At 40.1% G+C, this 15,017-nt stretch overlaps 1 protein-coding gene across 3 annotated transcripts in view; it reads right to left on the bottom strand.

Moving 5' to 3' along the window:
• Positions 1-15,017, bottom strand: part of SZRD1 (SUZ RNA binding domain containing 1) — a 52,349-nt gene that overhangs the window by 10,830 nt on the left and 26,502 nt on the right. For 2 of the 3 annotated variants that reach the window (XM_069240720.1, XM_069240721.1), the window contains one exon: positions 10,497-10,751. In XM_069240720.1, coding sequence (XP_069096821.1) covers positions 10,497-10,751 — 255 coding nt within the window. Of the gene's footprint in view, positions 1-9,177; positions 9,429-10,496; positions 10,752-15,017 lie in introns of all 3 variants that reach the window. The other variant, XR_011205033.1, reaches the window with a different exon arrangement.

A 15,017-nucleotide genomic window follows, 5' to 3' on the forward strand; every position in this document is an offset into this window, starting at 1 on the left:
GGGATCAAGAATGGCTCCCCCATCCTCATCTTGGACCCTTCTTTGTCTCCGAATGCAGCCACTGGAGTAGACCTCCTGTCTCTCTCCTGCTTGCCTTTATTGTCTTGGGTTGTTGTGGATTTTCTTTGGTTACATTTTTGATTCTGTTTGGCTTTTGGTTGGGGGTGCAGGATTTGGGGGCCTGCCAAGTCTTACTGCTTCTAACTTCATTGCTATACACACTCACCTCATTGGCTTTTATCCCCAATGGCTACACGGCTTAATATAGTCACCCTTAATGTAAAAGGTCTCAATACGTCCAATAAACAGGGAGCTTTCTGGAAGCACATTAGAAATACAGGACTGGATATAATACATAAGAAACCCTTTATTTGTGGCGGAACCAGGGGAGACTAAGACAATGCATATCCAATTACATACCACTGCTTAGCACTCACTAAATACGGGGGCTTAGCAATTTATATCAAGCAAAGAACACCCTTCACTGTATACATTACACTAACAAGGCGGAGCTTGCTCTTCTCCATCACTGGTGCAACGTAAAGACTCAGCTTGCCAGAATATTAGGGGCAGAAGGAAGAAAGAATATATTAAAGAGATTTCTCACAGCAGTGGGGTCATCCTTACTGCCGACTTGAACAAATTTGAAGAATTTTGCCACTTCTATTTTGCCCTTTATCCAAGATGGTTGAACTTTGGGGTAGGGCAGGCGAGCTCGTGAGAAAGGATTAGGCTCCTCAAAATATCTCACTACCAGTGGGACTCTGAGACAGCCAATCCAACTAGGAGGCAAAACTAGCTATAAAATTGTTACAATTAGGAAAGGTCCTGGATCAGATAGGATCACATCAAGTTGTGATGATATCTCGTATGGCACCCAAATTGGTTTCCCTTTTTAACCATTGTGTTGGAGCAGGCTCAATTACACCTACCGTAGGGAAAGCCCTTATCGCAGTCCTTCCCAGGCAGGCAAAGACACTAGGCTTTGCCCATCCGACTGCCCTATTATGTTCCTTAATATAGATGCCAAATTGTATACCAATATTCTAGGTTACACCCTCAAGGACATACTTCCACCCTTGGTGCACCCCGACCAGAGTGGCTTCATGATAATATTAACACTGCCGTCCTCCTGGTTAAAAAAGCCTGGCAGTTTTTTTGCCCTTTGATGCTAAAAGAGCGTTCAACCAGATGGACATGTCCTTCCTGCGCCTCACCCTATTGAAGATGGGTTTCAGCCCTGCTTTCCGGAAAATGATATTTTCCACCTATGCACACCGAAAGTAAGAGTTGTCCTCAATGGCCAGACCTTGGTGCCCTTTACACTCTGTTGGGGCATTAGACAGGGTGCCCTTTATCTCCACTTCTATTTACTCTTTATCAAACCATTTGCTTGTATGATAAAAATTTGAGTCAGTGACTGGAATCTGAGTGAGAATATAAGATTTTGCTCTATGTGGACTGTGTTGTCATCCAAGGTATAAAAAATATTATGACACATCTAAAGGTGAAGGAGCTGAACCTAACTTTGTATAAAGATGAAGCAACTAAACTGAAAGCTGCATTTCCCTTGAAGTGGGCATAAAAGCCCATAAAATATCTTGGAGTTAGAACAGCATCCCTCCCTCCCCAAAGAACTTTTCTCCACTACACCCCCTACTAATGACTGACAGGCATATATATATTTAGTGTTTTCCACTACTACACCACATCCCAATGGAGAATTGTAATATAATGGTCTACGGTCGACATTGTGAAGAATTGGCACAAAATGGACCATGCCATAACCCACTGTCCTTTGGGATCGTGTCTGGTTAAATAAGCCACATAGACCAGTAAATGCCTCTCAGTACACCATAAGCATCAATTTGAAAGGCTAGGGTAATTAAGCCAAGCTAAGAGGGATGACAACTGATCCATTTCCATACACACCCCTCCATTATAACCTCCACCTTCACACCTGTGTTTTTGGGGGGCGGGGAAGTTAAGGCGCTAGGGTATGTTTGATCAGACAGCCACCAAGTCAATCTTGCAATATAAGGCAGATTTTGATCTTTCTCAAACTGAGCGTCTTCACTGTGCTCAGATTCAGCATTGGATCTCCAAACCAATCATTCGTGCCGTGGCTACTAGGGACACCACCTTATTTGCAAGTTCACTTTCCCTCCAACCACTTTTTTCCAAACCCTGAAAGGACTTCAACTACTGCCATTGTCAGGCGTAAATTTCCAACCTCTCTCATGAGAAAAGATTAGAGAACAGCTGGTGAAAATCTTTAAAACATGCAAGTTAGTAGCTTTGAAGACTCAAAGGAATTCCAGCCCTGGAACTATTGCTTACTGCTTTCTCCAGCCCAGTGTGTAGATCTATGGAAAAGGTGGCAAATTAAGGAAATTGCTATAGTACGGTTTGAAATTGCAGTTATTCAGGTCCTACTATAGTAGTAGCCCTGGCATAATCAGAGAGGCTATTATCAGAGATCTTACATAATGAGATTGCTACCATAATTTATCACCACACTACGTGGCACTAAAGGGACAAGTCTGTTTTTGCAGGACAAGCAAATTTAAGAAGCAACCTGTAGATCAGTAAAGTAGATATTATATTAAATTCCACCCCCCCCGCCCGGGTCTTCTTATAGACTGCTAGATATTTTAATATTCTTAATGGCCCACTATAGTTCCAGGGCAGCAACATATTCTGTGCACTTGTACTTTTTGATAAAAATAAACATGTTGCTGTGAAGAGACACATGGCATTCAGTTAGTGTCAGAGAATAGATTACCAAAATCCCACATAACAGATAAGACAAACAAATAATGGAAGTTTGGTAGTAGAGATTCTACCCATTTTCACATTTAAGATCAACACAGTACTCCTCTGCCATGCGAGTTGTGAGGACAACTGATATAGGCATGCACCTTGGATGAAGGTCTTTATTGAGACTGACATTTTGCTGCCTAGATAAGAGCAGAGGAAGTTACATTTGTTGTGTTTGTAGGAGGCAAAACTTCATTGGTGACTCTTCTTAAGCTGAGGAAGCACACCAGGGTGTTAAGTCCAAACTGTGGCTCTCACTGAAGACATTCAGTACAGAGTAAGTGTGATTTGAAAGGGGGGTAAGAGAACTGCACAGAGGTAAATTAGTTCAGAAAAAGAGGGGCTAACATATTAGGAATTTTGGATTATAGGGGGGAAAGTTTTGAGTATTATAAACTGTTGTGCTCAATTTAGCTACGAGAATAAACTTACTACTCAAGGGATGTTCACCTGATTAAGCTTTATTTTGAGGTGCACTTCAGAACAGAAATGTAATTTCTACACAGGTAAAATAAAAACAAAAATAACATACACAAAGCAAAAAAGAAAAAACAAACGCATGACTCCTTCCAACTGCTAATTTCTTTCTAAAACAGTAATACAGGAGCAATCTGTACACTGAAGAAAGCCATGCCAACAGAAGACCGGCTAAAACATTCCAAAACCATACATCTTCACTTTCTTGGGACGAAAAAGATTTCAGTCTCCCAATGGAGTCGGGCTGACAGTGGGCAGCACATATAATTTGTACCACAAAGCCTTTTTAACCAGAATTCACATCTTGCAATTAGTATGATCACTGAATAAAATGATTACACTATGATACTAATCTTCTAAAAACTAAGATTTTCTGTTTTGCCTTAAAATTAAAAAAATATTATCCCACTACAGATCATAAATAGTAACATTTCCTAATAATTCTTACACAGTCCTATTATCATAAAAACAAAATCCCTTTCCTTCACTTTCTGAAAATACTCACAACCACTAAACTTGAGTTAACTTCACATAAATAAATAAAATGCGTTGTTGGTGTGACTCCCAGTGGCAGTGCAGAAAGCAATTCTATAACTGTTTTAATACAAACAACTTTATGCACCGGTAAACAGAATACATACATGGTATCCAACAATCCTGCTCACAGACATGCTCGTTACTGTATTTTTTAAAAGTAATTTGTAGGTTTTCTGACGTGCTGCTGATGGGTTGGTTGGGGGGGGGGGGGGGGGGGTGTTACAACTTTTAAAGCAAGGGTCTCGATGTGGCTGAAGTATTTTCAAGAATATGGCTACTTTCCTGCAAGCATACCTGACATCATTATTATAAGAGGGCATTTCTTGATCTTTTCAGACTACTGAAATATTCAAATTCCACTTTGTGATCAAACATACCATGCATGAAAAGCAATTGCATGGCAATATGGATAACACTCTTCCTTAACACATATGCTACACTCATGAGCAACTGTGAGTTATTCCAAAAAGCATAACTGTCTTGAAGAAGGATGGCGAAAAACAGTCTCCACCCAACCATTTAAGACTGCTTCGATAAAAGAAGCATTCACGAAAAGTATAAAATTTGCTTATGTTATTAGTTGATTTTATGCCCTATAAGAATACTATTTTCTGCACCAACGATTTCATGCCACAGGATGGCATCAATTTGAAAATCAGTGTGGACCTACCCTGGCTGATGCACAAAAGGTCCCTGCAGCAACAAGACACAGTACCAAAGAAAACATCAAAGAATTAGGCTGTAAACAGAAGTGGACTTGGAGGCTGCCAATGGTAATGAGCCACGACTTAGAAGTACTGTGGGGATAGGCAGTATCCCTTTTTTGAACAGTACATTCAATGCTACATTATTACTTGTTAAAACACGGCAAGAGAGCCTGGACTTTGACCAACTCCTTAACACAGAGAAAGTTGCCTACAAATGATTTTCAGTTTGCATAAACTCCTGTTTCAATGTGACAGGACATAGCTGAAGGGCCAAAAAATGAAGGCGCCCTCCTAGAAATGATTGGAATGAAACTACAGTCTGAATTCAGGATACTAGAAACCTTTTCAAATCTTCTCAGAATTAAGCTAACTCAGCTGACATTTTTAGGTCCAGCCTGCAATAAGAATGCATGCGCTATTGTCACTTGGCGACCTATGGTATCTAAGTGCCTTTCTTAAATGCCTTCTAATTCAGCAGCATGTCTCAGGCACCAGTTCTTGTGTCACTTCCATTGTTTGTGACGATTTCTCTTAATTAGTGTCAGTCCGCTGGTCACGGTGTGATTGAGGTACTATTTCTTTTCTTTAAAAAAAAAAAACATTTTCATCGCGCCAAATCAACTCGGCCTGACTCAAAGGCATTGGAGCCTTTTACAGGAGCACAAACTAAGTTACACAAGGTCACATTCATTTTTTTAGTGTATCTGTTTTGCAGGCAGAGTTCTGGGAGCTTTGTACTTGACAGCAATTCTGAAAGGGCGACTCCTTGTGTGTGCATTTTTTTTTGTACGCCACAACATTAACCTTTACCCATGCTGAACAGCAGCCACCACTAGTGTACAACATGGCTAAAATACATTGCCAAAGCCAATAGCTCTTTCATAGGCGAGAGCTATCGACTTTGTCAATGCTTGTTAGTAAGGTCTCCAAGCGAGAAACTGGTCAGAAAATTACTCATTTGCTTAGGACATCACAAAAGCAATATGTTTAACTACAGCAGATAAATCAAAAGCTGGAACTTTCAGTTTCGTGGTCCCCTGACCTCCAGTCTTCAAAGATCATACTAAAAACAACGAACAATAACACTGAGCCAAAAGAAACAAGGTTTCACAGAGGAAGCCTTTCAGCTTCTCGTGATATACAAAGTAGAAGATAACGTCCCAAGCATCACTCTAGTCTAACAGCTATTTTGGATTTCATGAGAGTTTTATAGGATTTAAAAGCTTCCGCCCAAAAAGCTGAAATTGCCACAAGCCTAAAAACATGCCATAATAACTCTTCTGTCCCTGCCACCACATGGACAAAAATATGACAGGCTCATCAGATCTAATTTCTCACCATAAAAAGTCAATGGAAATACATCATACTCAATAAGGTGGAAGAAAGCAATGAATATAGTCTTATGTAAAGGTGATGACCCCAAAACAGCCAGGAACCAGGAGGTCCTGCAGAAACATTCGGAGCGAAATATAACCAGATTGATTCCAGGAAGACCGATATCCACCACTTTTAAAATGCATGTATAAGGAGCAGGATCACTATGGAGACTAAATTAAGGCAGATTAATTCGAGAATTAAGAGAATCTAATACACACAAAAAAAACTGTTCGTGGAAAAGCTATTCAAATACCCTTTTTATCTATTAGCTCAAGTCCACCCAACCAGAAAGCCTCCTGAATGAAATGCAATGAAAACGTCTACTAAAGATTTTGCACGTTTCGATGAAGCTTATTTATGAATACACTTACTTTCAGAGCAGAGAAAATATTATTTTTGGGATCTGATTTTTCCCTGCATGACTTAGCTTTTCAGAACGTCCAAGAGATGGTATAACTTAAGGCGGCTTTTGTACAAAATATGTTTACCAAAAGAACAAGCATTGGCAAAGCCAATAGATTTTGCGTATGCAAAATCTATTGGCTTCATCAATGTTTTTCGACATGTCGCACAGCAGTTGTGATGTGCAACATGTCTTAACAAAAAAAGCACTATAACGAGGCCAAAACCGTGTCACAGTGCTTTTTTAACCTTAAGTTATATTGCACAGCAGCTCAACTGTTCTGTAATACGTAACAAAAAAAAAAAAAAAAAACATTGACAAAGTCAACAGAATTTGCATAGGCTAAACCTATTGGCTTTGCATAAACTTACTTAACTGCATAGCGGCTCAAACTTCACGAACAAAAAATAATGTGAGTGCCATGAAATGAAGGTGGAGACCATTTAAGCAGGCATTAGAAATTTTGTTAAAAAGTGAGTTTATCTGTATGTCTTGGGTGAGACGTGGCCATAGGTCCACGCTGAGAACAACGGAGACAATGATATGTGTTGGTGGTAGTCCTAGGGAGCTGGGAACCGCTTGCACTCACTGTGAAAGCACTTGAAAAGTCGTTTTCTGTTTGTTCTTTCATGCTACTTTGCTTGTATGAGGTAGCGTGAAAGCATATTCATTATTTCTAATGCTTAATTAACAATTGTTTTTATTGATAAGTTTTAGAGTTATTGCACCTGTGTCAGTAACATAATAAATTCTCTTGAGATGAAGAATCCTTTCGACTAATGAACCAGCCAGGAAATTAAATGTGAACCATTTCATCAATTTTCGAGGCTCTCAGTTGCTCCTTAACATAAAAAAGTTAAACAGAATATTCTTGTGTTTAAGTTTCTATTCTATCTGATAGTGAGTCAGAACAAATTTCTTTTTTTTCCAACTTTGAACCTACAAAGAGCACACAAAAAATATAATTACAACACACTCCAAGAAAACATCCCAGTGTTAAGCAATGTGTGCAATCGAATGATACCTATGTGCCATTAATGTTCACTCACTCTAAAAACAATGATTTTAATATATGAAACTCATTGTAGTGGTTAAGGCTAAAGAGTCTTCTAGAATTTTTTAAACAGTAAATTAAAAGAGAAACACTGGATTATTTCTCAAATTATTCACTCAAGCCAGCAGAGAAATGAACGAGAGGGATGAAGAAAGCATTGTCAAAGGTGATGTGTATTTCTTTTGATGTGTTAAAGGAGGTGGAGTGTGCAAAGTCTTACAAATCAGAAGAGATAAGGGGGGAAAAGAAGAACTTTCATAACAGCTGAGAAATAAGAGCTACACATTAGTTGTATCTGACAACTCTAATATCTTAGGCTTTATAAATTGTATATAGGTACACAAGGATATAGCCATTTTACATGCACGCACACACAGTTCTCTTCCATTGCCATTTCTTTCCAATATTCCATTTAACTGGAAGACCACCTATTGGCAGAACTATGACATTTGTTAATGGTGGTGGCTGTGTGATGGCACCTCCGGGCCAGAGGTATCATGCACAGCCCCCATTGCTTGCATAAGGGAGTTTTAAAGGCTGGAGACGGCTGATTAATGCAGACAAAGCAGCCATGCAGACCTCAGACGCTCAGAGCGCCAAGGAGGAGGGGAGACAGCCTGCTAGCAATTTTTATATATATATATATATATATATATATATATATATATATATTTTTTTTTTTTTTTAAAATACCTCCCGAAGAGTGTAGCTAGAGGAAGGACAGTGGCCGCAAGTTGTACTTGGGCCCAGCTCTATGCCGCAGCATGGACAGGTAGGCAACAAAGCAGGAAGTGAGAAGTGACAACAGAAGTGACGACGTGCTGACCAATGAGAAGCATGGAAAGCGGAACGACTCTGGAATAGACCAATGGTAAGTTCAGGTAAGTAAGGGGTGGATTCTAAGCCCCTTTCAAGACTTATTTTCATTTACAAAAGGCTTCGCGAGCAGCGCACGCGAGAGCACTTGCAGCCGAAACCTAAAAAAGGCCACCCTGTGCCACCTCATATTTTTAAGTTGTCTGTGAACTTTTGAGACACGGAAACAAAGTTCTATGTTACATATATTTAGACATATCACCCTTTCTCAACTAGCATCATTCATACAGCCTGGGGAAACACCACATGTGCTCAAGTATACTTACACATGACCACACTGTAGGTCAATTATGAGCACAGTTAGCAGTAGAAGACATAATTAAATGACTCAAAAACAGACTGCTTTTGTTTCTCTGGGTTTCCATTTTAACAGTGAATACACTCTGCATACATGCATTACACAGAGAGCATGCTTATTCCTTGCTATGTAGATCGTATTAGGGTTTGACTTGAAATTTCAAAATCAACATATGTGCGGGTCAACTGGTTGTAAAAAAAAATATGTGTGTGTGTGTATAAAGCTGCTGCTCATAAGAATATCCCCAAGTATGTTTTTAACTAGACCAGCAGATTTACATTTTTTAGACCGCATTTATAACATAGTGCCAAGAGCACCTTCACATCAGTTTCCAGACTTTGGGCCAGATTACGACCTTGTATATGGGATACTCCTTCACAAATGTGACGGATATCCCATCTGCGGTACTACAAGTTCCATTATATCCTAAGGAACTTGTAAAACGACGGGTGGGATATCTGTTACCCCATTCGCCAAGGTCGAAATCCAGCCCTTTGTCCCCATGATTAGGTCACAATATCCAACTCAGGAATATCTACCTTAACCAATATCAATGACAATCAGAAGATCAAGGTAAGCATTCAAAGTGAAATGTAACTTTAGTGTTCTTAACTCATCACCTACTTACTATAATATTTTGATAGGCCGGTCCTGTTAGCATCACTATCCTCTTTAGTGTAGTATTTTCCCTCAATTGGTGCAATGTTTCTTTACAATTCTCTGCATGCCATCTTTTTCTTCTAATTTTCTGAGTCGACGGTCCAGACCACCCATGTACGCTCTTGTCTCTAACAGATGTCTCAAAAAGCCAGTTTCCAAAAGTTGCCTCACACAGCTCGTGCATGCAGTGTCTGCATCTCAATACCTTCTGAGCACGCACTTTGATGGGAAAAAGTAGAATTGAACATTAAGGTTCGACCTGAGGTGCTGCACTGGTCTAAAACTAGTGTCTCCTCATAAGTCAGAATTCAGTCAAGACAAGGGCAATCACATATAGCTTCTGGTACCTCAATCACTTGAAATGTCAGTCTTGAGGAGGGTTTCAAGAAAACAAAGTCAACATTCTCTTGTAAACACAACACAGTGCAAATAAATATATAAGCACTGACAATCAGTGATTGTTACAAGTTTTCCAAACAACGACAGAGGCTGAAAACACCCACCAGAGTTCATAAAAACCAGAAACTGAAAACAGGAAACTTACCTTAGTTATAGCAACATAAAATTTAATTATTTATTATCATTTTGAACCTGGATATGTAGCTCAGTGGGCACTGTGCTAACTGTTGAGATTAATTTGCGGCTTGAAGGAAAAACCAGTAATTTAAATCAAGCTAAAGCGGCAGTACAAAGTGCTGTATATTTTTTTTAAAGTGTAATTAAACTGTCGATTATAATAACCTGTTTCTTGAAATTTTAATAAAATGAATGGCTCAGAGTAGGAATCACAATATCCTCTCCTGGCTGATGACCTAGATTTCTAGTAGTGAAACTCATTTTTAAGCTTAGGAATTGTCATGGTAAATTGATTTAAACAGAGATGGGTGAAAAGTTGACCACCCAAGAAAGTTATTTCAACCCCTTCACTATCTTCTTTGTAGCCTATGGCATGTTTTGAGGAGGTGGGTGGGTCTATAAAAGAGGCACAATTTCACAGAGGGTCAGAGTTTGGGACCCAAAATCTGAATAATCTGTCAAAGAACATGCTATCTTTTTCTGTCCACAGTTAACTGTGATAAAGTTATAAACTTTTCTGGCTTTGATTAGGAATAATATCTGTGCGATATTAAATTGGGTCACAAAATGGTAATTTGACATTTTAATCTCAAAGAAATGTGTGCCTTATCAATACTTATAATAATATTTCATTAACACCCTGACCAAATTGACTAATTTCAAATATCTGCCGTTTCTCACACAATCCTCTCAGCACTCAAGGCTGCTTACCTGTCTACCACAGGTTTCTCCTGTTCCTCCTCTGGGCTAGCACTCCCCAAGATTCGTTTCCTGGCTTCAGCGTACTCTGCCTCTCTCTGTGCCAGAGATTTCACTGGGAATGCTGGCTTGTTGCCAGAATTGGCGTTACTTGCCAAACCGTTGCTTGTCGGTCTCTTCAAGATTCTTATCTGTGGGGGAGGGCCTGCGTGAACTGAGTCGTCCTGAATCACAATAGGGGTTTTAGATGGCGGAGACCTGGACTTTCTGTCAATGTAAAACAAAGACAAGACATTTGCAAGTAATTTAAAAACTATTTCATGCACTTCCAAATAACACCATAGATCAGAATCTATTTTACTGTTGGCCTCTGTCAAAAGCATAAGAAAATGATCTAAAAGAGACTAACGTTAAGGGGAAAGAGACTGGGGATAATATATAAATTATATATATATATATATATATATATATATATATATATATACACACACACATACACACACACACACATATATATACATACAGGGAATGCAGAATTATTAGGCAAGTTGTATTTTTGAGGATTAATTTTATTATTGAACAACAACCATGTTCTCAATGAACCCAAAAAACTCATTAATATCAAAGCTGAATATTTTTGGAAGTAGTTTTTAGTTTGTTTTTAGTTTTAGCTATGTTAGGGGGATATCTGTGTGTGCAGGTGACTATTACTGTGCATAATTATTAGGCAACTTAACAAAAAACAAATATATACCCATTTCAATTATTTATTATTACCAGTGAAACCAATATAACATCTCAACATTCACAAATATACATTTCTGACACTCAAAAACAAAACAAAAACAAATCAGTGACCAATATAGCCACCTTTCTTTGCAAGGACACTCAAAAGCCTGCCATCCATGGATTCTGTCAGTGTTTTGATCTGTTCACCATCAACATTGCGTGCAGCAGCAACCACAGCCTCCCAGACACTGTTCAGAGAGGTGTACTGTTTTCCCTCCTTGTAAATCTCACATTTGATGATGGACCACAGGTTCTCAATGGGGTTCAGATCAGGTGAACAAGGAGGCCATGTCATTAGATTTCCTTCTTTTATACCCTTTCTTGCCAGCCACGCTGTGGAGTACTTGGACGCGTCTGATGGAGCATTGTCCTGCATGAAAATCATGTTTTTCTTGAAGGATGCAGACTTCTTCCTGTACCACTGCTTGAAGAAGGTGTCTTCCAGGAACTGGCAGTAGGACTGGGAGTTGAGCTTGACTCCATCCTCAACCCGAAAAGGCCCCACAAGCTCATCTTTGATGATACCAGCCCAAACCAGTACTCCACCTCCACCTTGCTGGTGTCTGAGTCGGACTGGAGCTCTCTGCCCTTTACCAATCCAGCCACGGGCCCATCCATCTGGCCCATCAAGACTCACTCTCATTTCATCAGTCCATAAAACCTTAGAAAAATCAGTCTTGAGATATTTCTTGGCCCAGTCTTGACGTTTCAGCTTGTGTGTCTTGTTCAGTGGTGGTCGTCTTTCGGCCTTTCTTACCTTGGCCATGTCTCTGAGTATTGCACACCTTGTGCTTTTGGGCACTCCAGTGATGTTGCAGCTCTGAAATACGGCCAAACTGGTGGCAAGTGGCATCGTGGCAGCTGCACGCTTGACTTTTCTCAGTTCATGGGCAGTTATTTTGCGCCTTGGTTTTTCCACACGCTTCTTGCGACCCTGTTGACTATTTTGAATGAAACGCTTGATTGTTCGATGATCACGCTTCAGAAGCTTTGCAATTTTAAGAGTGCTGTATCCCTCTGCAAGATATCTCACTATTTTTGACTTTCTGAGCCTGTCAAGTCCTTCTTTTGACCCATTTTGCCAAAGGAAAGGAAGTTGCCTAATAATTATGCACACCTGATATAGGGTGTTGATGTCATTAGACCACACCCCTTCTCATTACAGAGATGCACATCACCCAATATGCTTAATTGGTAGTAGGCTTTCGAGCCTATACAGCTTGGAGTAAGACAACATGCATAAAGAGGATGATGTGGTCAAAATACTCATTTGCCTAATAATTCTGCACTCCCTGTATACACACACACATATGTAATACAAGCCCTCCTGTTCCATCAAAATGAGCGGGCAAGAATGCAGGATCGCCAATACTTACTGCATAACTACCCAACAGTCTTTTTTGCCCCAAGCCATATTATGGGCTCCCCAGAACTGCCAAGTGATTAGACGCTTCAATGACCTGGTTGGTTTCAATTTTTTAGGTTGATTCAGAGCCAAAGCAAATTCCAGGACTGTTAAAAATGGAAACAGGATGAAAAGGAGGGCGTCTAACACAGAGTACTATGGCCTTCAATACTAGGTTCTCTTTTTCAGTAAGAAAATTTAAAAGCTATTAATCAATCGTCATGTTGCGGAGAATAGGAAAGAGAGGCAAACATCTGAGCTTTCAGAAAACGCATAGGCCTCATCAGGGCACTTCTAATACCACACCAGAGTGCCACATTGGAAATGCTTTCAGCCAGGTATTTATAAAGACCAGTCTTAAATGGCAAGACTCAGCCATACATTATCTGTCTATTCCAACTATCAAATTACAATCCTCTTTAGAGCTGCGATAATAAAGCAGCCTCCACATTTTCAGGCAATAGTGAAAACATGGATCCGAGAAAATAAAAATAAAATAAAAAAAAATAAAAAAAAGGAGCCAAACACTTCATTAAAACAAGGACAGTTAAATGTCGAATGCTTGAGGGAAAGGATTTTCTTCATATTAAAATGCAGGAAGTGTTATATTTTACAGTGATAATGTAGAACAATATGACTGTTTTAAATATAAGGTTTCAATGAGCATGGGGTCTGGAGTCCTTACTGGACGGCTGGTTGGCAAATTCGTGGCAAATTTGGTGACTGGGTACTGCATTACCACTAAGAAGTCTAGTAAGAGCTTGGGCAGGAACTACAGGGTGTGCAAACTCAAAACAAGCATTTGTAATCCAATACGTCTCACATTTACCCGAGTTAGAGCTAGTGGCATTGTAAATACATGTCTGGACTTCTTGCCACACAAACAGGTCAACCCTGCCACATAATTTGTTTTTCTCTGCCTCAATTCCAGTGGCCCTCCGTATAACTAAAGTACTTCGATTTATCTTCTTCCTCTATCTGCAGCAAAAAATGAAAATGGTAATTATTTATGATATTCATATTATTACTTCCGTTTTGATGGTGGTCCTATTGTCCAAGGAGGACCAGATGGTGAGTAGGGGGGAAAAAATGTGGTTTCCGAGTGAAGCAAATATTGTAGTATCTTGACTGTAATTCTTAGAACAGCCCTTAGAGGGCACCACAGCGTAGACTTGTGAAATGCAAAATGAAATTTAAGTTACTGACTTTCTTTTATTCTGTTGTTTTTTTAAACACATGGTTTATGCCAGGTATTAGTAATGCTGCAGCGCAGAGGCAGTTTGATTTTCAGTATCTGCTGTTCACAGGCTCCCTTGTGCCAGATACAGTGTCTACAACCAGCCTTCTGCAGGGTTACGTTTTCCAACTGCTGCCCAATGAAATCCATAAAACAGGCTGCACTCGGGTGTCCTGTCGCCTCGTGTACTGCGATGTTTTGTGTCACTGGAACGGCGTTTAAAAGGATGCTTGTATGATCATATCAGTCAATCAATCAATCAATGTATTTGTAAAGCACGATTATTCACCCATTAGGGTCTCAAGGTGCTGGGGGGCAGAAGTGAAGGTCAGAGGGGATCGGGTGAAGAGGCAAGTTTTGAGGTCCTTTCTGAATTGTGATAGAGTGGGAGATCTTCTAAGGAGGGAGTTCCTGGTCTTGGCGGCGTGGTGGGAGAAGGACCTTCCTCCGGCTGTGGCCTCCACATCACCATTTCGGGCAAAGAAAATTAGGCTATGCAATGCTTACAGTGATCTCAAGGACTGATGGAACCGCAGACCTGCTCGCGGGACTTCACAGAAGGTGGCAAAATCTGTAGGCTGGAGAGGCTCCTGGGAAGCCATTCCGAGCTTCTGAAATGGCTTCAGCGCCTGCAGCTGCATGTTACACGGGGCTAAGACTGCTTATTAAAAGATACAAATTATTAGTCGGAAAGCCCAAAGGTATCAAAGACTTGTTAAAGGCGCAGCAATGTTTTTAAACAGTACTGCATTCTCCTGACAAAGGGAATAACACATGAAAAAACAGCGTGATTAGTTTGGAACCACTGAAGCGATACACATGAAGGACGGAAGCAATGACGGGAGTGTGAGCAAGGAGGCTACAAATGACAAAAAGGTGGCCAACAAAAAGGCAATCAGTGAAATCTGCTGGAAGGATGGGGGGGGATGGGCCATTACACGCTATAAGCAGAAGAAAATAGGGTCCAGAAAAGGCAAAAAAAATTGGTATGACCACGCAGGAAAGGCGGATTTGCTACATGGTAACATGCAATCTTCCAAGTAAACACAGGGTGAAATTACTGTGAAAAACGTGACGCACTACATGCTCTAAACCTTTAACA

The sequence above is a fragment of the Pleurodeles waltl genome, chromosome 6, assembly GCF_031143425.1.
Source record: "Pleurodeles waltl isolate 20211129_DDA chromosome 6, aPleWal1.hap1.20221129, whole genome shotgun sequence".
NCBI classification, from domain to species: domain Eukaryota; kingdom Metazoa; phylum Chordata; class Amphibia; order Caudata; family Salamandridae; genus Pleurodeles; species Pleurodeles waltl.